The sequence below is a fragment of the Schistocerca cancellata genome, chromosome 3 (genome assembly GCF_023864275.1).
Source record: "Schistocerca cancellata isolate TAMUIC-IGC-003103 chromosome 3, iqSchCanc2.1, whole genome shotgun sequence".
Taxonomy (NCBI): Eukaryota; Metazoa; Arthropoda; class Insecta; order Orthoptera; family Acrididae; genus Schistocerca; species Schistocerca cancellata.
The window spans coordinates 14,216,687-14,240,741 of NC_064628.1; the positions used below are offsets into that span (position 1 = coordinate 14,216,687).

The window sequence follows — 24,055 nt, forward strand, 5'->3', positions numbered from 1 at the left end:
GGAAGGGGGGATCAGATAGTGGTACAATAAGTACCATCCGCCACACACCGTAAGGTGGCTCGCGGAGTATAGATGTAGATGTAGATGTAGATACTCTCAATGTCTAATAAATACAATCTCCAGCGAATGTCAATTGGTAAATATATTATCTATTATTTGTTAGTGCCGCTCACGGTCTTTGTTAAACATTGACTCTACAGGATTTGACAACCCTTTCTCTACCACTGTTATCCCACGATTTATCCAAAGAGATCGTCGCACACATAAAACGTAAGTATTTGTATGTCTGAAAGAACAGACCATGTTTGACGATCCACAGCTACACAAAATAAGTCGATGTGCGAGTATATTCCCTGAGCGCTAATTCATTGATATCAGCTCTATTCGGTACAGATGCACTAGCTATTAGTGACATTATGACAATTGGTGCTGGCTGGGACTCGAACCCAGACTTTCTCCTTATTGCGAGCAGCTGTCTGAACCACTTCGGCCATCCGTGCACGCTCGCTGGACCGACTTAAACCTCAGTATCTCAAGTTGTCCACACCCTAATGCCACACCTCATTCTATTCATCACCTTATGCTTGCCAAAATTATTAAGGGGCTCCGGAACGCCCTATACTTGCAATGTTAAAATAACGCTTATAAATTACGTCTTTCCTCACAAAGTATTTGAGGTAGGAAGTTGAACTTTTTACAGATTATTTATTGGAATATGGGCTACAACTTAACACAGGGATTTTACAAAATTTTAGTTCAGTTATTAAAGATGATTTTTTTTCAATTGTAATGAAAATTCACAACATTTTTTTGCAATTTTTTATTTATATATTCAAAAATATACAGTTTTTTGGAAAAAGGCTGTGTTAAATTATGCAGAAGGTACTGTGTAACATTTACGGAAAGTTTGAAACAAATATGTTTGGAAGATCCTTAGAAAACATCTAATTAGTATGAGAAAATAAAAGTTTTGGGAATCGAGCGACAAAGATTGGATTAACCTTTTAGTGCATTCCAGGTCCATAGGATGGATTATCTTCATCCTCTGCAAACTCCTCCTCCAGCTTCCTCTTGTTCCTCCTCCTGTTTACTCTTGCTTGTATTTCTAGACTCTTTACAGCCCTGTCTGCAGCCCGAAGGCGTTCCTTGTCTAAAGCAAGCATCGCTCGTACCATGTCAGAACCTATCTTCATTCCCATATTTCTAAATACCTTGCACCTTACAATGTTGCCATCATTGAAAGTCGCAACAGCAACTTTACTTTTACTCATTATTATACTTCAACAAAACAGAGACTCAAGAAACAGAATTAATTACGAATATTTTAGAGATAACGACAGAGTAAATAAACACGAAACAATCGACAATCACACCAGCGATATATATTGAACCATCACAGGTTAGCCACAACACATACTTTATCTCACATCACTAAAATGTACCTGATGAACACGGACGTTAATAATAACACCATTTGACAGCAGTTTAACAGCGCCACAGTGGGTCACGCCCATGTAGAACACATTTCAAAAAAATGTAAAAATATTTGTAGTCTTCGGAATTGAATAAATTATATATCTATTAAAAGGTAATAGTCTGCAGATTCAGAAAACGCAAAAAAAGTAAAAATTGAACTTTTCATGATTTTGAGCCTTTCCGGAGCCCCTTAAGTGGATTCTTGCAGAAGGATGTAGACATTGTAACATACGGAGGTTTGGGTTGGTCGAGAGTGTGTGAACGGATAGCCGAAGTGGTTTAGTCTGCCTTCGGCAGTGGCGAAGTGAGCACGCCCTGATTGCGTCCCGCCTGTTGTGCTGCTTGCGAGTGAGAGCGCGTTTGTTTACATCATCGTAGCGGCTTGTCTTCATGTCCGAATTTATAGACCGTCAATCGCCAATCCACGACGCTCAGGACTCGATTTCGCAAGTGATCTGCGGCGCACCATTGTCCTCAAGTGGAGGGACCTACTGTCACAGTTACGAGCTGGGCTCCGAGGTGATCGTTTACGAGCCCTCCAAGGGACACAATATGTAAATGTGCAACTGGTGTCACGTATTCCCCACCTGGCACACACAGACACTTCCCCCTCCGCCGTTCACGGCCCGCCGCATGCTAACGGCATTGGGTTCACATGTTTGCCACGGCTTGCTGTCTCCCTCCCGCAGTGCAGGCCTGTATACGTCGCTGACAGAGTGATGGCCTTTCTTGTCACCTCTCAGACGGTGCTATGGTGCCGTTGTGCTACGTGCCTTAGGCCGGTATTACACTATCAAATTTCTTTGTCAAAGATTTGATCAAAGATGTGATCCAATATTCCGTCCAATATATTTGACAAAGATCTTTGACGTAGCGCTAGAGGGGGTATTACACTGTCATCAAATTTTTCGTCAAAGTTCAAGATGGCTGACAACAACTTGTTACTAACCGCAGCAGTTCTACGTACTCCAATTGCATTGTGTGCACATGCGGAAAAGAAGTGGGGGAAAAATGGAACCATACATACGAGGTTGACAGTCTTAAAAGTCCTGGGATTACAACTTGGGAGGAGCACACCACAGAACTGCAGAAAGGCCTTAACAAATCTGTATTTGCAATTCGAGTGTTAGCAGACATAGGAAACATAAAAATGAAAAAGCTTGCATACTTTCATTCCATAATGTCATATGGGATAATATTTTGGGGTAAATCTTGAAGTCAAACAAGTTTTCAAGGTCCAAAAGCGTGTAATATGTATTATTTGTGGCGTAAATTCACTGACCTCCTGCAGAAACCTCTTCAAAGAACTGGGTATACTAACTACTGCCTCTCAGTATATTTACTTCTTAATGAAATTTGTCGTAAATAATATATCTGTTTTTCCAACACACAACTCAGTTCATACATACAATACCAGGAAGAAAAATGATCTGCACAAGGACTTAAAAGGGTCTGTGATCTATTCTGTTACTCGTTTTTATTCTCTGTGGGTGTTTTTAGTATTTGGAAAAAGGGACCGATGACCATCCCACAAACCAACCAACTTACTTTAGTTCAAAAAGGGGTCCACTACTCAGGAACACTCACCTTCAATAATTTGCCAGGAAACATAAAATATTTAGTTAGAAATAAAGATCAGTTTAAAAGGAGCCTGAAAGACTTACTACTGGCCAACTCCTTCTACTCCATTGGCGAAATTTTTAATAGAAACAAATGATGTATTGTATTTATTCATACTATTAGTATTGTTATTTCAGCAAAAAAAAAAATCGACGTGTTCCACATCCACGAGGCTCTCCTCAGCACGGATCTATGGAACGAAAAACTAATCTAATCTGGGTGAAGCCGTGGGTTTTACGACACGATAAAAGCATTCAACAAAACTTGTTACGTGAGCTTACAGTGGAAGACGTCAAGACGTACATCAATTACTTAAGAATGGATGAGCATACATTTCTGTATGTGCTCAATGAAGTGTATTCTCATATCACAAAGCACAATATTCACTTAAGAACTGCTACATCTTCTGAAGACAGGCTCCCATTCCTTGCTACAGGAGAGGGTTATGTTAGGTTAGGTTAGGATCAGGTTAGGTCTCCAATCTTCTTAATCTATTTTTGTATTCGTGGTGCCTCACGTTGTAAAGCGCCTCATCAGCTTCAGACATCTCTATTGATTTTGTAGTTGTCTGCACACACCAATTGTATTTACCGGCAATGGTTATAAAAACACTACAGACGACAGTACGCTGCAGCGATGCTAGCGCTCCATGTGGTAACATGTCACATTGCAGTGAACAGAAGACAAGCGGTTTCTTTGATCAGATATACAGCGAGGCCCTAGATTTGATCAAATATTGGACGACATTTGACAAAGTCCCTATTACACTATCAAATATCTTTGACAAAGATATTGGACAAAGATATTGGACAAAGAAATTTGATACTGTAATACCGGCCTTACCGGCCTGTTGCTGGAGGCCCTCACACCACGATCTCTCTCGGCCCCTATCCAGCGGTCAAACGTCCCACCGCCCTTCTTTTATTTCCTCTATTCTTTCCTCAGACTGAGTTATGCCTATACTGCCGTAGTGAACAGTTCACGGAATGTGGTTTGGGGAAAGGGGAGGAGGGGGGGGGGGAAGAATCCACGCGTGACTTGTGGCGATTGGTGTGCGCTCCTTATCTTTTTACTGACGTCCATTCTGTAAGTACGCCGGCCACGCCGTCACGTGATTCACCTCTCAGTCAGCCCGTTGTGTGTCGCCTGTGATGCTCTGGACACAGACAGGCAACGCTGTTGTTAGGATCGGTGATAGGTGTCTGATTCATGGTGCGACAGATGCTGACCTTTATTACCTGTACGACTCCTCAACAGATAACTTCCTCATCCCTCTTTCTGGGCCCGGGATACTTCCCGGGATACTTCCCGTAAACTCCGTGAGGTGGATTTTGTGGACCCACTGTTCACTACTTGTTTGCTGACGGCGAGAAAAATGTCTTTTATTTGTGGCACTTCCTCAATGAACGACATTGTGCAGCTGTTCGCAGTCACAAAAACAGACAATTTTTCTGCGGTTTTCTTTGTAGCGTCTGTCTTAAACCACCACCGAATAGGGGTGTTACTGCAGTGAGGAGTCGATCCACGCCTTTACCTCTCTTAGTAACAGATATTCTCTGGTCATTGGAATATTCTCTGAAAATCAATGCGTCGATAGTCCCGCAGAGGGTGGTGGCTTGCCTCTCGGTCACCTCACGAACTCGGTTTCCTGCTACGCTCGGTGGTATTGAAATAAAAAATAAAAGAAAAAAAAAATAAATGCTTTGACCGACTCCAGGTTCCCCAAGCTTTCCTTGGTTCCTGGTGGATGGGACGGCCTCTGGCTGTGACGTCTGCCCACCTTGGCTCCGCCTCTCTCTCCCCCCTCCCCACCCATTTTGACACCAGGAAGGTTCCTTTCGACAAACACGTGTTTAAAGCAACCGCTTGTGACAAACGGGAAATCTGGGTGTGGGTCCTGGTACGGCGCAGATTTTCATATGTAACTAACAGCTAGTACATCTATGCCTATTATAGCTGATGCCAAAGAATTCGCAGTCAACGAATATACAGGGTGTCCCTAAATAATGTATGCACTTTTTGAAATTGAATATCTTTTTAATTAAAGAAAATAAAAATGCTGTTTTTGTGGGTAATTATTCAGAACGCAATGAAAAACATTACAACACTTCCTCTTGTTCCAGGAATGTAAACACGGTGTTATTATTGGCTCAACGGAAATGAGTGCTAAAGTGATACTGGAAAACAGAGAATGTGAGTGAGGTATGATGTTGGAGAGCTGAATTTGGAACACCATGACTGCCAGGGGTAACGATTGCAAGAATCTGAGATAAGTTTGACATCAGAGGAACAGTACGAGATTTAAAGAACGGATATTGTTGAACAAAGAGATGTTCAGCAGACAATGAAAGGGTTGATGCAGTGACACAGGCATACACACAATCCCGGATAACCTGCAAGGCAATGCTCTCGTGAGATTGGTACCTGCAAATGCAGTGTTCATAGAATTCAGTGGGCTCACAAACTGAAGCCTTACATTAAAAGAGTTTTCCATGCTCTTAATGAGGATGCTTCCAATAGGTGAAATGAATTTTGCGAGTGGTTCGTTAACTAATTTCTCTGTTCTAAGTCATTGTCGATGGTGTATTTACCACCTTTAGTTGGACCTTAAGGTACACCACACACATTGTATTGTATTTCTATCTCCTTTAATTAAAGAGATATTCAGTTTCAAAAAGTGTATACATTATTTTGGGACAACCTGCATTTCTAATTAATTCGTACAGTTCTGGATCGTCAGACAAAGTCTGTTCTTTGAAACGTAAAAGTAAGTTTTACAAGCCTAGACGGGCATACGATGATAACAACTTTGTTCTCGATTCCTCGTAGACTCGTTCTCCCCAGCGATGTGGAAGTTGTAGGATACTCTTAGCAGTGCCAGATGTTTTGACAGTTCGAGCGGCGAGGTCTATTGCCCGACGAATTTGTATCAGTTCTGAAGCGAATACCGTGCAGCGTTTCCTTCAGTTTAGAAATCGAGTTGAACTTACGAGGGCTTAAGTCAGGGGAGTGCCGTAGGTGGTATAGCACTTAGCAGCCCCATTAGTCTAACAAATCATTAACAGCTTGCGGTGTACGTGCTTCAGCACTGTCCTGCAAAATGATGGTCAGGTCCTGCAGAAAGCGTCATCACTTCTGTTGTGTCTAGACAAGACAGTCTAGACACAGGGCGAGGAAGCCGAAAGGGCACGCGCTTAATTCACGCAGGCTTGCTTACGTCTGAAACAGGATACGTAATGAATGCTATAAAGAAAAGTACGTAGCTGCTGGAATACTTAACTTTAATCCATCATTTGTATACAGCATTCGTGATGATACAAGTGAGACTCTCTCTAGAAATGGTTAATAGCGCCTTGCTAGGTCGTAGCCATGGACTTAGCTGAAGGCTATTCTAACTGTCTCTCGGCAAATGAGAGAAAGGCTTCGTCAGTGTAGTCGCTAGCAAAGTCGTCGTACAACTGGGGCGAGTGCTAGTACGTCTCTCTAGACCTGCCGTGTGGTGGCGCTCGGTCTGCGATTACTGACAGTGGCGACACGCGGGTCCGACATGTACTAATGGACCGCGGCCGATTTAAAGCTACCACCTAGCAAGTGTGGTGTCTGGCGGTGACACCACAACTTCTGTCTCTGAGCTGGTGATAGGGTGTCTTCCAAAAACGAACTGCTTCCAAAAATGAAATGTTTCAGGTTTAAAACTAATATATTGTAATTAAAAATAACAATGTATGTTTGGCAGACACAAGATAAGAGAAAGGAAGTAATAACCAAGCACAATTATATATTGAATCAAACACTATACTTCCCCAACAAACAGCCTTAAAACGAATGTTTTCAATGATATGACTGGCTACTTTTAACCGCCTCAGTCTCTATGTAACGTATATGCTACATCCAGTTTTTTTGTTGGCTTAGGGAACAAACGAAACTCTTTGTGGCTGATTTTACCGCGTACTTTTCACCACATGCTTTCAGTGCATCACTTGTTCCCGTTTCTACATGTTCCCAGTAGGTAGCAGCATCTGTTTGATGAAAGCTGTTTATCACAGATTATTTACCTTTGTTTCCATTAATTTTGGATTATAATGTATTTAAAACATGCTATAATATGCTGACAAACCTTATGCTATCGACTAAGTGCTTGTTTATTTCATCACAACAATATAGCGATATATTTTTTTCTATGTAGTACTGGAAGCACATACGTTCGGCGACTACCTATAGTTTTTCATTCCAGTATCGCTGTTTTTATCATTTTTAGGCATTTAATACTGATGTTTCTGAGTTTTATGCATATTTCAGCTATTTAACTTGCAATCTGCATCTACATACATATTTCGTAAGCCACCGTATGGTGTGTGGCGGAGAGAACCTTGTACTACTACTAGTCTTTTGCTTTCTTGTTCCACTCGCAAACGAAGTGAGGGAAAAACGACAGTCTATGCGCCACTATGTGAGTCCTAATTTCTCGTATCTAATCTTTGTAGTTCTTACGCGAAATGTACGTTAACGGCAGTGGGAGCGTTGAACAGTCAGCTTCAAACGTCGGTTCTCTAAATTTTCTCAATAATTTTCCTCAAAAAGAACTTCGCCTTCCCTCCAGGGATTCCCATTTGAGTTCCCGAAGCATCTCCATAGTACTTGCGCGTCGTTCGAACGTACCTCTCACAAGTCTGTCTCGGAACTGCTTCGATGCCTTCTCTTAATTCGACCAGGTACGGATCCCTAATTTTCGAGCAGTACTCAAAAACAGGTCGCTCTATTTTCCTATATGCGGTCTCCTTTACAGATGAACCGCTCTTTCTCGAGATTCTCCCAATAAACCGAACTCGACCACTCACTCCCCTCCACAACCCTGACACGCTCGATCCATTTCAATCGCTTCGCAGTGTTACTTTCAGAGATTTAAACGACGTGACCGTGTCAAACAGGACACTACGAGGGCAGTTCAATAAGTAATGCAACACATTTTTTTCTGAAACAGGGGTTGTTTTATTCAGCACTGAAATACACCAGGTTATTCCCCAATCTTTTAGCTACACAACACTATTTTTCAACGTAATCTCCATTCAATGCTACGGCCTTACGCCACCTTGAGATGAGGGCCTGTATGCCTGCACGATACCATTCCACTGGTCGATGTCGGAGCCAACGTCGTACTGCATCAATAACTTCTTCATCATCCGCGTAGTGCCTCCCACGGATTGCGTCCTTCATTGGGCCAAACATATGGAAAACCGACAGTGCGAGATCGGGGCTGTAGGGTGCATGAGGAAGAACAGTCCACTGAAGTTTTGTGAGCTCCTCTCGGGTGCGAAGACTTGTGTGAGGTCTTGCGTTGTCATGAAGAAGGAGAAGTTCGTTCAGATTTTTGTGCCTACGAACACGCTGAAGTCGTTTCTTCAATTTCTGAAGAGTAGCACAATACACTTCAGAGTTGATCGTTTGACCGTGGGGAAGGACATCGAACAGAATAACCCCTTCAGCGTCCCAGAAAACTGTAACCGTGACTTTACCGGCTGAGGGTATGGCTTTAAACTTTTTCTTGGTAGGGGAGTGGGTGTGGCGCCACTCCATTGATTGCCGTTTTGTTTCAGGTTCGAAGTGATGAACCCATGTTTCATCGCCTGTAACAATCTTTGACAAGAAATTGTTCACCCTCAGCCACACGACGAGCAAGCAATTCCGCACAGATGGTTCTCCTTTGCTCTTTATGGTGTTCGGTTAGACAACGAGGGACCCAGCGGGAACAAACCTTTGAATATCCCAACTGGTGAACAATTGTGACAGCACTACCAACAGAGATGTCAAGTTGAGCACTGAGTTGTTTGATGGTGATCCGTCGATCATCTCGAACGAGTGTGTTCGCACGCTCCGCCATTGCAGGAGTCACAGCTGTGCACGGCCGGCCCGCACGCGGGAGATCAGTCAGTCTTGCTCGACCTTGCGGCGATGATGACACACGCTTTGCCCAACGACTCACCGTGCTTTTGTCCACTGCCAGATCACCGTAGACATTCTGCAAGCGCCTATGAATATCTGAGATGCCCTGGTTTTCCGCCAAAAGAAACTCGATCACTGCCCGTTGTTTGCAACGCACATCCGTTACAGACGCCATTTTAACAGCTCCGTACAGCGCTGCCACCTGTCGGAAGTCAATGAAACTATGCGAGATGAAGCGGGAATGTTTGAAAATATTCCACAAGAAATTTCCGGTTTTTTTAACCAAAATTGGCCGAGAAAAAAAAAGTGTTGCATTACTTATTGAACTGCCCTCGTACTAATGACATATACGAACATTACCGTTTAGTTTTTCGTACTCATCAGCATTAACTAGCATTTTTCTACATTTAGAGCTAGCTGCCACTCATTACACCAGCTAGAAATTTTGTCTAAGTCGTCACGTATCCTCATAAAGTCACTCTTCTTCGACACCTTCTCGTACTCCAAAGTATCATCAACAGACAACCACAGACTGCCAAATCATTTACGTACAAAGAAAACAATAACGATCACACCTCCCTCGGCCACTGCTGATTGTACCCTTGTCTCTGACGTAGACTGGCCTGCTGGGGGAACATGTGGGCTCTTTTACTTAACAAGTCCTGGAACCACTCACACATCAGGGAGTCTATTCCACAGGCTTATACAACATTCACGCTGAACATGTTCTAAAATCTTGGTGTATACCCCGGTTTTTTAAATTTAGTATTTCAAAATTATCTGGTCCCACGACAAGGTATTCACCACCAATACAAATTTTTCGTTCATAAAATCTAAGCACTGGGCTGCAGAGGATAACAGCTTCACGTGCTAGTTGTCTTGAAAGCCTCCGTGGCTGTGTGATCAGCGCGGCTGCCATGTCGAGGACTCGGCTTCAGTTCCTGGCACTGACAGACACCTCTGCTTTGGTGGGAAGGCTGCAACGTGGCCCTACAGCCCCGTGCAGCTACTTGACTGACAAGTAGCGGCTCCAATATGCGGGAAGCCGAAAACCGCCGGGTGTGCTGACCGCGCGCCCCTGCATACCGCCTTAGAGTAATGCCGTATGGCAAGGACGACACGGCGGTCGGCCGAAACCGCGCTGTCCTGTACTACTGATCGCTGGGTGTAGTTTATAAACGTATAATACGAACGTTACTTTTCGCAGAAAAGTGAAAGATTTGTATGAAGACCTATGTTTCGTGTAGACTACGAAGCCAACACCTTCAACAATTCCCTTTTGTGGTCCATGGTACCTGAGTCTGTAGTTCTTTTTTGCGAGGAAAAAAGCGTGTTCTTTCATGAGCGTACTTTTCCTCTGAGCGTAACGTCGTTTGGTTCAACATGTAGCTGGAAGCAGTCGTGTCCATTCTGCCGTTAATTAAACACCTCTTTCTGAGTGGAAAAAGCTTGTTAAAACAAAACTCTCCGTTAGCGCTTGTGTTTCTGCAGTACGGCGCCTGTAATTAAACAACCCTGTCTTTGCACCAACATCGACACCTTTCTTAGTAGAAGGTCTGTCTCGAAGTATGGAAAGCTTTATAGAGGAATACACGATATACAAGCAGTCGACGAAACCACAGCAATTTATATGTACTCTGCCGTTAATGTGTTACTGAAGTGGGAATTATGACATTCAGTGTGTGTTATTTCTCTTCTTACCTTGGTTCATAGACGACTCCCAAGTCACGCCTGGCAACAATTTGCGTCCACTTAACGCAAAGCATGACACATTTACTTGGGAAAGTGAATTTAACGACTACGCGTCAAGAGTAAGGAGCAAGTTATAGCGCAATGTTACATTTGCTACAATAGAACAGCTATTATATAAAATCAGATTTCATAAGTTTGTTCTAAAGTGTATTTATTTCTTCACTATGATTTTTGCGATCGCAGATTGGTCTGATATTATGTAACGAAAACGGTCATCATTGAACAAAATGAAAGTGCGACTGTAGCAAATAATTCTTTTTTTCTACAGGAAGCCTGTGGCTGAAGTACATAGACCACATTCTGTAAGATATAGTCTGTGGCTAACCGCTGGTTTCTAATCTCAATATAGTCAGTTTAGGATCCTTTACCGTAAATTTGTGAAGGTTTGGCACACTCTGTTTAGACAAAGAGCAATTTAATGTTAAGAAATGAATCGTATTGATGATGTTTTCCAAACAAATGAAATTAATTCCAAAAGCTTCTTTTCAGTCGGACCCGCAGCATGCATTAAGTGAAATTAACTGCTGCATGGAAACAGTGTACCCTATGTGGCATTTGCGCGTGGATCGCTTCATTTATTTACAGACTAGTTTTCATTACTCAGATAACATGAAAGCTTCTAGTTATGTGGTAAATAACTACCACTGATGAAACAAACGTCTTGGCAAAGGTTAGAATGGCCTTCTTCTGGAAAGACAGGAAACCCACAGGAAGGCCAGTGCAGACCCAAAAGACTCAGAAGAAGGCAACCGTAACCGTGGCTTAATCATTAGTTTCATCAGTGAAAATTTTTTACAACATGTGTAACACCATATCTCTAATGCTATACTGATTTATTTTGCTTTTGTTTCATTTAATGTTACATCATTGAGCTTCTGTAAATGTGTTTGATTGAATAGATAACACAGAATTGTATACTCCTTTCTTTGTACAAACTTTGATATCATGGTTTGGTTCAATGCAAAGTAGTGTATCTGTCATTTAAATGCTTTGTCCCATCTGGAGGGAACGAAACTTAAGGTATGTAATTGTAATTTCTGTATGAATAATTTTTTTTAGAAATATCAATATGTGCAAATGTTCTGTTTTATTTAATGTATTTGGTTACTGTTATGTAAACTGCTGATCCTCACTTAGGGTTGTTAGTTAATTTGTATGTAAAAGGTGTAGTGGTTCCCCTCGGGAACGGAACTGTGTAGCGCGCGCAAATTGTGGTTGGCCTATGTAGAAGAGGTGGAACTGATAGTCAGTCGGGGACGAGCTACGAGTCGGAGACGAGCTACCAGTCCGTGCACTGCCATGTAACAGATGCATATTGTGCTGGTTCCGAGAGAGGCTTTTCCTGCCGCTTTCCAAAGCCTCGGAAGAATGGATAAATAGCTGGAAATATTCTGGAATTTGTATCAATCATCGCCACCAAGAAATGACACAGTCCAGCAATTCTACCTGCAATTCCACCTAACAACATGCAGTGGCCACCACATTGCGCAATCATTACATCGGAATACTACAATGATGTACAGTGAAGGATCAGCTTAATGGATGTGTTAGTGTGCTCAAATATTAGGTAATTTATATCTGAATTTATGTACCTACCCTGATTTTTCTCCTCATCATAACACCTCTCAGGTTCCTCTCCGTTTGAGCTAAAGTGATATCCGAGTGTCCTTACTAAAAGAACATTAAAGCTCAGTATTTTTCTCATTAATGCCTCTTCAACATAGTAAAAAGAAAGTTAAAGTTAATGTGGCAAGAGAGTGAGTTAAAGTAAATGTTGTTTGCTGAAAATATTCCTATTAAAACTGCTTATTAATGTGCTGTTGCCAACTTCAAAATTAAAAGTTCTTAAGACTGAGGCTTATAAAGTAAATGATCACATGGTTGTCTGTAGTAAATTCTAAAAGGTGAGTTAGTTCCTTGCAATTTTGTCAACATTGTGTTTCGCTGTAGTAAAAGTGGGAGACTACAATAGTAGAAAACTATATGTTCATGATTGCTAAGTGTTTGTCTCTCTTGTGTATTAGAAGTGCATATTAATAGTAATGTTATAAAGACCATTCACTTTGTGTAAGCCCTGAAAGTAACAGTGTGTTTCGGTATCTCTTATAATTTTGCAAATAGTTTGTGCTGCTCTAACTGTTAACTTCAATCTTAAAACATAGGTGTGTGTCAGAGTTCATTGCACTCGCGTGTGGCTAAGTCTAGGTTGTGTTTGTCCGTTATAGTTACTTATACCTACTTTCTTAAACGAGAACGTTAATCTTTCTCTTGCCTAATTAGGCTGGCGACCGTTTCCCTTATTCTATAAACAGTATAGCTAGGCAAAATTTTGTTTGATACTATTCAAATATTTACGTAATTCTGACTTTCATTTCCGACAAGCCACTTCGGTTAGGTACAACACGGTCAACTTAACAAAATTCCTCTCAGAGGGTAACAGTGCTCTGTTGCTTTGTGCCATAGTTGCTTTTACAAAATAGTTTTATGTCACAACCTGTTTCTAGCATTGAGGTTATGGTATGGTACAGTAGTAGCAGACGGGAGTGTTATACATGGCGCGGTACGAAAACAAGAAAGCTTCCATGGTAACTGACTGGCCGTGGAAGCCTACGCCATTATGTTTTCGTCACTCGCTATTATCTATTGCTGGCATCGCAGTCCAGCGTTTATTACTTTTTGTAATTGTTGTTTCAGCGAGGGTTCTCTAGTCGAGCCCACGAAAAACCGCCGAAGAACTTTATGTGACTTGTTGTTTAACCAAGATGACTGATGCCCAAAAAAATCCTTACACTTCATCTGTTTGCAATTCTATGAGTACTCAATTTTACAGGTGTTTTCTGATGGTTTTTTCTTGAGTTGTGTTGAAGAAATTATTCACTACTTTGCAGCAGCTAAATTTATGTTCTTCGAAGTCACGCACAAATACATGCCATGGTTTTAGAAACCTTTTGGTGCTACGGGTTCACGTACTATTACTCTTATGACCACTTTTACTAGAACGCTTATTTAGGAACAATTGTCAGGTTCTATGCCTTAGTAAAAAATTTTGTATTTTGGTGTTACCAACAACGTGTACTGCGTTATTTACTATGTAAATCATTTTAAGTGTATCAAACAGTCTACGCCACTAATAAGAATAAATGCATTTAATGGGCTAAGCAATAAGAACGTTCCGTGGCAAAAACGAACTCTGCAATCCAACTAGATTCCAGGGTCTTTATTTCACACACACACATTTTGTACTGTACAATCCCTCACGGCAGGAGTGGAACAAGCTGAGCTCCATTTCAGTTCAATGAATTGATCATAACGTGCACTTGACCCAAGGAATAGCAATCAAACGATAAAAATAATGATGTAGGCTGAAGCAATCAACCTAAATTTACACCATCACTGCGATTCAAACCCGGATCTCCTGTTTTATAGGCAGATGCATTAGCCTTTACGCCACAATGGGACTTTAGAGGTGCTTCAGGTGTACGGATTACCCCAGTATGTCTCCCTCCCCGATACAAATTCCAACTCGCTCCTGAACCCATTGCTATTTCCCTTCTAAGCAAGCATCGGTGTTGCTAAGATTCTCCAATACTGGAATAGCAGCTTAGCAAGCGGTGAAATGGTGTTAATCCTGCCTGTACCTCAGTCGTAGTTGATATATGTCTCAGGAACATCAACTGTATGCGAGTAAGATAAAAATAATGTTTAGATGTGTAAGCTGCAAGCCAGGTACCACCATCTGTTATTTTCATACTGAGTTTAGACACTGATGTTATGGCTAAACGTATTTGACATTTTATTACGAGCACTAGATATATCAGTACATGACATCTACAACTTTTAGGATCATCCTAAGACAAAGAAAATTACATTTAAAATTAATCTTTCATTAAATTGCTTACACTACTAAAGGTTTCTTAGTGTAATTTACTTAAACGCCTTAGTTCCCTTCATCTCTGAGACGTATTTTCAAAACATGCAACACTAGTTACTCATGTCTGCAGGAAATTGATGTTGGAGATGACGTGTGTTGGGATGCCTGTCTTAATGTGCATTAAATATTTTCTGGGCCAGTATACTTGGACCGCCATGCCTATATTCAGCCGTGGCTGCAGGAGCAGCATGCATGCGGTGGTGATGATTTGCGAATGTCGTGTCTTGTAGTGTCTGAAGACAATAACGGAAGTATTCGGAGTGGAATACTGAAATCCACAGAAGAATCCTTGAGGTCTGTCACTCTGGCGATACTCTCGTTAACAACAATGAAATTTGAGTCTAATTAGATGGGAAGTTATGGTTTACATTTCAAATGCATTTCTACTAACAATGACCGTATTTCGTAATGGAGTCAGTGGCGGCTGGGACCCACATATTCGCAGTTATCTCGCCTATGGCTCTTTTGGGGTCTCACGTTTACTGGCACGCTTTGGTTGCCATTATCGAGTTCTTTCAGCCGTGTTAGATTTCGCTAATAACTAGATGTAAAGCCGGAAATGCATATCCTCCTATTTCCATCTATTGTACTATAAATTTTTTCCTTATTTTGCTACCTGAAGATATGACATTTCTGTGTCTTTATATGTTGTAATTGTTTTACTATTTGTGTATATATATATATATATATATATATATATATATATATATATATATATATATATATATATATATATATATATATATATGCATTTATGTCGATGTATAATTGATTTTGGTTTGTAAATATTATTTGTATTTTTACACTGGGTCTTGCCTAGGGAAAACTATGCTATCGAACGATTACATCGATAGGTCGTGTGGAGAACCAAAGTGTTTAGGACCTTTGGTAGTGTTAACTCTGCCGTGTGGAGCGCGGGCAGAGCGGAGTCTGGGTGGAGTAGGGCGGTGAAGCAGGTGTGTTGTGTGACGCTCCCGCGAGTTGCCGCGCTTTCGGGGTTTGGCAGCATGTAATTGCGCTCGACTTGCTATGATAGTTTCTGGCTCGGTGTCGCGGACGGGAAACATTAGCTGGCGCACATCAAGAGCCCGTTTCGCCTGCTGACCGTGTCGAGAAGAAGGCGCGCCAACATCCAGTTTCTGCAACAGCGACGGCCGACAATGAGTGACTGTCGCCACTTCCTCGATCGACGACTTCAAAGCTTCAATCAACCAACAAGGAAGACTGGAAGCACGTAAAGTTTTAGAACTGTATGGCAGACCTCAGCTCTTCAAACTATTCCATTTGCATCACTAAAATACAGCAACTTAGCATGAACCTTTGTTGCTCATTGTCCCAATTGGATTACCAAGCAGGGTCCCTTTCTTTTCCGAAATCAACCCGAGTGTCATTGAAATTCAAACGCCAGCATTAAAGTGATATCATTCCATTTCATTGTTTTAATTTCAAAGTTCAGTTAAAGTATTCGTAGCTCGCTACAATAACCAAACAGAACTATATTTAGATTACACAAGCACAAATTAAGAGTGCGAGTTTTGTTACCATATTTTAGCTTACCTGTGACTGCAGCTCAGCTTGGTACATACTAAATTTTACTATTGTTAATTGTTCAGAATCATTTAATTCAAGTTCAAAGTTAAATCTCTTATTTCTAAATTGCGTAGATTCAAGTTGCTTTTGAGATGATTGTTGAGGTAGGGCAAGACTAACCTTATTTTATTTAATTTCGTAGTGCTTCAGAAACAAAGTTCACTATTAATTTCAGTCACTAAATTAACTTTCAATTTCCCGATTTTATTAATTATTTTGCTAAATTAAGTCAGAGTGTAGCGAAATTTATTACTTCTGACAAACATTCAGTTTTCACACAACACTTGTCAACCTTCAGTTACCACGCTTTTAGTGCTAATTGTATGTGCATTAACCTTTCTTTTTCAGCTATTATAGTAGTTGTCCATAGGACTGGCGACTGTAATTTTCCGCAAATCTCAAATATCTAATTAACGCCAGTTAACTGTTAACGTAACGACCGCACATTTACTTTCTTTATTAATTTTACCCTTTTTCAAAATTAATTTCCACCATTTTCATTTGCATTTTTGTTTTCATTTAGATGTAACCCTTCCTGCCTCTTTACCGACAGATTAACTTCGGTGACGATTGCTTTTCCCAAATTTACGTTAGGTACACGCGGTTTAATTTTTCGCTGTCATTAAGGTCGATAAGTGAGGGGGAGGTTACATAGATACTCCTTGAACATGTGCAGGTTTCTCCGGCGTGTGTGTTGGCAGCACTGCGGCCGTACTCACTGATGGTGGCGAGCACGGCGACGGCGGCTGCCAGCGACACGACGGCGGTCGCCAGGGCTGCCACCACCACCACCAGCTTCCCCGGAGTCCGAGTCCTGCAACACAGCGAGGCCGCCTCCGTCAGTGACACGCCACAGCACGCGGCCTGCTCGCAGTGAAACACGGCCTGCACTGCACTCAGCACATCTCCCAGTAATAACTTACAGTTACGTTAGCAGTTACGTGTTCAGTGGCCTTTTATACCGCAGATCAGACAGCGCATGACAGCATTAGCTGGCGATCAACATTATGAACAGCTTACGGATGGACGTCAGTTGCAAGTGGATTATGTACTAATCCTTAATAGAGGGTGAGTCAAAAGTCCTTGGACACCTTCATAACCTGGAAGATTAAAGGGACAATTGAAATGTGATGATGGGAACATAGGTTTGACGTGTGGCCAAAACTTTTGGAGTGAATGTCATTCATGGCCGCCATCTTGAAATCCGCCATTTTGGATTCAACTCGTACAATTTAGAAGTTATTAATGTCCAAAGTTATCTTGATACCGGCTCACCTCTCTCTTTGTTCCAGGCGATCTAAAGTGGGTGTGACACGTGAACAGGAGATCGAAATCACCCTTATACGAGGGCTATCCACAAAGTACATTACGTTTTGGAATTAAAAATAAATAAAGTATTGGAAATTTTTTTTATTATATACAGATGAAAGGCACACATAAATACTACTTTTCTACATAATTTCCATTTAAATTAAGGCACTTATCGTAGCGATGGACGAGCTTGGAAATTCCTTCGTCGTAAAATTCGGCCGCCTGCGCCTTCAACCACGCGGTTACCTCTTCTTGAAGCTGTGCATCGTCATCAAAACGCTGCATAGCCAACCACTTCTTCATTGCTGGGAATAAGTGGAAGTCGCTCGGTGCCAGGTCGGGACTGTACGGCGGATGAGGAAACAACTCCCACTTAAAAGATTCGAGAACTTCACGAGTGGCATTTGCCGTGTGGGCCCGTGCGTTGTCGTGAATCAGCAAGATCTTTGAGCCCAACTTTCCCTTGCGCTTGTTTTGTATTGCTCTTCTAAGGTTGTGCAGAGTTTGGCAATACCTTTGAGAGTTTATTGTAGTGCCTCTTTCCAGAAAATCCACAAAAATCACACCTTTTCTGTCCCAAAAGACAGTCATTACGTGGTTGAAGGCGCAGGAGGCCGAATTTTACGACGAAGGAATTTCCAAGCTCGTCCATCGCTACGATAACTGCCTTAATTTAAATGGCAAGTATGTAGAAAAGTAGTACACTCCTGGAAATGGAAAAAAGAACACATTGACACCGGTGTGTCAGACCCACCATACTTGCTCCGGACACTGCGAGAGGGCTGTACAAGCAATGATCACACGCACGGCACAGCGGACACACCAGGAACCGCGGTGTTGGTCGTCGAATGGCGCTAGCTGCGCAGCATTTGTGCACCGCCGCCGTCAGTGTCAGCCAGTTTGCCGTGGCATACGGAGCTCCATCACAGTCTTTAACACTGGTAGCATGCCGCGACAGCGTGGGCGTGAACCGTATGTCAGTTGACGGACTTTGAGCGAGGGCGTATAGTGGGCATGCGGGAGGCCGCGTGGACGTACCGCCGAATTGCTCAACACGTGGGGCGTGAGGTCTCCACAGTACATCGATGTTGTCGCCAGTGGTCGGCGGAAGGTGCACGTGCCCGTCGACCTGGGACCGGACCGCAGCGACGCACAGATGCACGCCAAGACCGTAGGATCCTACGCAGTGCCGTAGGGGACCGCACCGCCACTTCCCAGCAAATTAGGGACACTGTTGCTCCTGGGGTATCGGCGAGGACCATTCGCAACCGTCTCCATGAAGCTGGGCTACGGTCCCGCACACCGTTAGGCCGTCTTCCGCTCACGCCCCAACATCGTGCAGCCCGCCTCCAGTGGTGTCGCGACAGGCGTGAATGGAGGGACGAATGGAGACGTGTCGTCTTCAGCGATGAGAGTCGCTTCTGCCTTGGTGCCAATGATGGTCGTATGCGTGTTTGGCGCCGTGCAGGTGAGCGCCACAATCAGGACTGCATACGACCGAGGCACACAGGGCCAACACCCGGCATCATGGTGTGGGGAGCGATCTCCTACACTGGCCGTACACCACTGGTGATCGTCGAGGGGACACTGAATAGTGCACGGTACATCCAAACCGTCATCGAACCCATCGTTCTACCATTCCTAGACCGGCAAGGGAACTTGCTGTTCCAACAGGACAATGCACGTCCGCATGAATCCCGTGCCACCCAACGTGCTCTAGAAGGTGTAAGTCAACTACCCTGGCCAGCAAGATCTCCGGATCTGTCCCGCATTGAGCATGTTTGGGACTGGATGAAGCGTCGTCTCACGCGGTCTGCACGTCCAGCACGAACGCTGGTCCAACTGAGGCGCCAGGTGGAAATGGCATGGCAAGCCGTTCCACAGGACTACATCCAGCATCTCTACGATCGTCTCCATGGGAGAATAGCAGCCTGCATTGCTGCGAAAGGTGGATATACACTGTACTAGTACCGACATTGTGCATGCTCTGTTGCCTGTGTCTATGTGCCTGTGGTTCTGTCAGTGTGATCATGTGATGTATCTGACCCCAGGAATGTGTCAATGAAGTATCCCCTTCCTGAGACAATGAATTCACGGTGTTCTTATTTCAATTTCCAGGAGTGTATTTAAGTGTGGCTTTCATCTGCATATAATAAAAAAATTTCCAATACTTTATTTATTTTTAATTCCAATACGTAATGTACTTTGTGGATAGCCCTCGTATCAGGGGAACGCAGCTACCGAACAACAGCAGCTGACTACAACAGGCGGCACCCAGGCAGAGAACAGGTATCGCACAACACGGTGGCTCACGTGATCACCAAACTCCGGGAGACGGGCTCTGTTCACGATAGGGCACGTAGTGGGCGACCAAGGACTGCCACCAATGAGGAAACTGCAACTGCGGTTGTTGCGTCGTTTGTGAAAAGTCCTAAACGAAGTACCCGTCTTTTGGCCCTAGCATGTGGAATAAGCCAAACCTCCGTTGTCCGGATATTGCGTACCAATAAGCGGCATCCTTACAAGCTGCAGATGGAACATCGACTTAACGAGGATGATCCTGATCGCCGGTTGGAGTTCTGCCTGTGGGCTACTGAACAACACGAACTGGATCCTCCGTTTGCCAAGGGCATACTCTTCAGCGACGAGGCGTATTTATCCTTGAACGGGGAGGTTAATCGACATAATTGTCGATACTGGAGTGACGCAAATCCGAACTGGGTTGCCCCAGTCCGAGAACAAAGTCCAGCGAAGATGATGGTGTGGTGTGGCATATGGGACACCCGCATGATTGGGCGGTTTTTCATTTACAACACCTTAACTGCACCACAGTATGTGATGCTGCCGCAGGACCTTGTGTTCCCTTCCACACTGAACGCTGACGGCATTTTACCATCTTATTTTCGGCACGATGGAGCCCCTCCACACTACAGCACTGGTGCCCGTGAATGGTTGTGACCAAACTGCAGGAGACACACTCCTCCGTGTACAGTCAGAGTGGTTGCGGCGACTACAGTTGTGCATTGCACGGGATGGACAACACGTAAAACATGTGTTGTAACAGTCGGTATGAAGGTAATTTCCCAACTCTGAACGTTAACAACCTCTAAACTGTACAAGGTAGACAAAAACAAATTACACCACTAAATTCCAGAACTCAAGCGAGTGTTATTTGATGTGTCATACACTCCCATCCCATTAAAGAAAAAAAAAAAAAGACTTGAATCCAAAATGGCGGATTTCAAGATGGCGGCGATGAATGACATTCATCCCAATGGTTGCGGCCCCGCATCAAACCTATGTTCCCATCATCACATTTCAATTTTCCCTTTAATCTTCCAACTTATGAAGGTGTCCAAGGACTTTTGACTCGCCCTGTATTTTTGTTTTATGGTAGTGTTTTAAGTCACAATTTCGTGATTGTGGAACATTTGGTCACACAGAATAATTCAACCCTTTCAGCCCCACTGCCTATAATAGTGTACATTAACTTTTACTGTGTCTTGTACTGTAGGCGTCATTCGAGAAAGGATTTTACGATACTCTACGCTTAAGAGGATGGAATTTTAATATGTCGCTATTAAGGCAATTTTGAAGCTAGAACTACGAAAATAGTTATTTGGTTTTTCATTCAGAAATTAAAAAATTACGTGTTTCAACTTTTTTGCAAATTTAACCCTATGGGGGTGAAATAGTGGGTGAACGTTTTTCTTAAATTATTATTCAAAAACTACTAAAGTATTTATGTTATGTCTCTGAAAACTGGTATTTGACTTCCTGTTTACAAATAAATAAAAAAAAATGCTTGTTCCGGTGATTTTGGAAATTCAACCCTTAAGGGGATAAAGTAGAGGGTGATATGTTTTTTTTGAAAATATGTCATTACGAAATGAATTATCAATAATAAATCTATGAAAATTTGAATCTGGTTTCTCGCTTAGAAATCTGTTTCACTATTTTTTGGAAATTTAAATCCTGTGGGGGTGAAATAGGGGATGAAAATTTTTATAGAAATATTTCACTATGAAATCATTTTTGAAGCTAGATCTATGAAAATTTATATTGGACTCCTCTTTTGGAAATAAAAAAATACTCACTTTACTATTTTTGGAAAGTGACCCCCTAAGCGGGTCAAAGAGGGAGTGAAATGTTTTATGAAAATACTTCACTGTGAAAGCATTTTTAAAGCTAAATCTTTGAAAACTGGTATTTGGCTTATCAGTTAGCGATAGGTAAAATACGTGTTTCACTGTTTCTGGAAATTCAACCCCTAATGGAGTGATATAGGACAAGACTGGTTTACTGACTCATCATCGTCCAGCCTAAACTGCTAAGGATGGAAACTTGAAATTTGGAGAGGACGTGGATCTTATACTGTAGGCAGCGTTTAAGAAGGTATTGTTCAAAATTCCACTCCTAAGGTGGTGAAATTGGGGATGAGAGTCTTTTTGAAAATATGTCACTCTTAAGACAATTTTGAAATTAGAACTGCAAACATTGTTATTTATCGTATCAGTAAAAAATAAAAAAAATACGTGTTTTGGCATTTTTCGAAATTGTGCTACTAAGTGGGTAAAGAGTGGGTGAAAGTTTTTTGGAAATAAATCATTATTGTAGAACATCTAAAACATTTTAAGGATACTTCTGTGTAAACTGGTATTTGATTTTTCGGTTAGAAGTAAATACGACTCTGAATGTTTTTGGAAATTCAGTACCCTAAGGGACTGAAATAAGGGATGAAAAGTTTTATGAAATTATTTTATTACAAAAGCATTTTCAAAAATAAATCGTTGAAAATTTGTGTTTGGTTTGTTTGTCAGATTTAATAAAAATACGTGTTTCATTGTTTTTGGAAATTCAACCCCTACGGGGGCGAAATAGGAGATGAAAATTTGTAGGGAAATATTTCGTTGTGTTAAAAAAATTTAAGATAAGTCTATGAAAACTGATATTTCACTCTTCGGTTAGATATTAAGAAATATATGTTAGGGAATGAAAGTTTCTATGGAACTGTCACCATGAGAATTCAAAAGGCATGATAACAGAAGCCTTAGACTCCAGCTACCAGAATCGTTGTATGGTCAGAAGCACATTTAGAAAAGGCCATCCTCCTATTGCTTTATTTAGAGTAAAAAGTTTAGGTGTTGCAATTTGTGAACAACGTAAAAATCGATCAAGACAAACCAAAGACGTCTGTGCTGACGATACTAGGTAGTTAATATACATCTACTGTTTGAGTTTCACTTGATTCATTAATTTTCACATTTTATAATGACTAATATCCAACTAGAGTCCAGGAACTCTGACTACACGATACCGCACGTGGCATCGAATCGGTTCACTGTCATTGCTTCAGTGCCCAACGAATGTCCATCTGGCTGTTGGAGAACTTGGAACCAGCAGATGTCGTGCGTTTACAAGTGTTTGCTACTAAAACTGTCAGAGAAGAGGAACAACCTTTGTGCCCCCTTACGAACGGCCAACACAGGAGAAATGGAATTAAAGGGCTTTTGTTGCGGGTAAAGCTTAACCTCAGATGTTTACTTTGGGATTTTACGGGCGATACTTCTAATGGAAGGGAGACGAGTTTTACTGCAACATTAGCGTTTTATGGCGCAAATTTTAATTTTATGCATTATTCGCGCAGATTGTGCCGCAGTAACACCTCTTGATGATAATGTAGCTTGTCTTTGATGCAATCAGAGGACGGATTCTTAACGCCGTTCTGTGGAATTTATTGTTTGTAATTTCTCTCCAATCTGTTTCAGACTACATTAAAAATAATTGAACTTTGCACCGCCAAACAACAACACGTACGTTTGCATCGTGGATAAAGTACGTAACGATGATCGTAGAAAATGTCATCTCACGAACGTGTTCTGCTGCTAAATTAAACGAATGCCCTGACGTTGCAAATCCCCGCAGAAAGATGAATTGTCGTGGAAATTATGACCGAATAAATCTTACTTTGGAAGGGTCATTAACACCATAACTGTTGATTAAACTCGACGCTTTTAATTAAACTCTTTCGAAATGTACATTTACTTCATATTTTGGAAATATGCCCGTCAGTTTGTCAAACCGAGAAACGAAGTAGTATCACACTGAGTTCAATATTTCCTGGACGTGATTTACTGACCTAGAACTAAGATTGGAGAAAATTGCCGCAGCGCGTTTTTCATTCACTAACTCACCAATTATTTAATAATAGGGTAAATAGGTAAATTGATAAATGGGTTCCATGAACGTTTTACAAGCACTGCCATTTTCAGACTGACTGAATTTTGCCAGGTACACATCAAAATGAAGTCTACCACCTGCTGGTCCAATGACTGAGCCATGTGATTAGTCTGACAAATCGTTGCACACAGGTATTTGTATGGGTTGAATGATTGTGACTGTGAGACATTGATATTATAATCATTACACACTAGA

The 24,055-nt window shown here is 42.0% G+C and overlaps 1 protein-coding gene across 1 annotated transcript in view; it reads right to left on the reverse strand.

The window, feature by feature from the left end:
- The window catches only part of LOC126176796 (neprilysin-4-like), a 796,156-nt gene that overhangs the window by 267,438 nt on the left and 504,663 nt on the right, over positions 1-24,055 (reverse strand). The window contains exon 3 of the mRNA XM_049923974.1: positions 17,029-17,123. Coding sequence (XP_049779931.1) covers positions 17,029-17,123 — 95 coding nt within the window. The remainder of the gene's footprint in view (positions 1-17,028; positions 17,124-24,055) is intronic.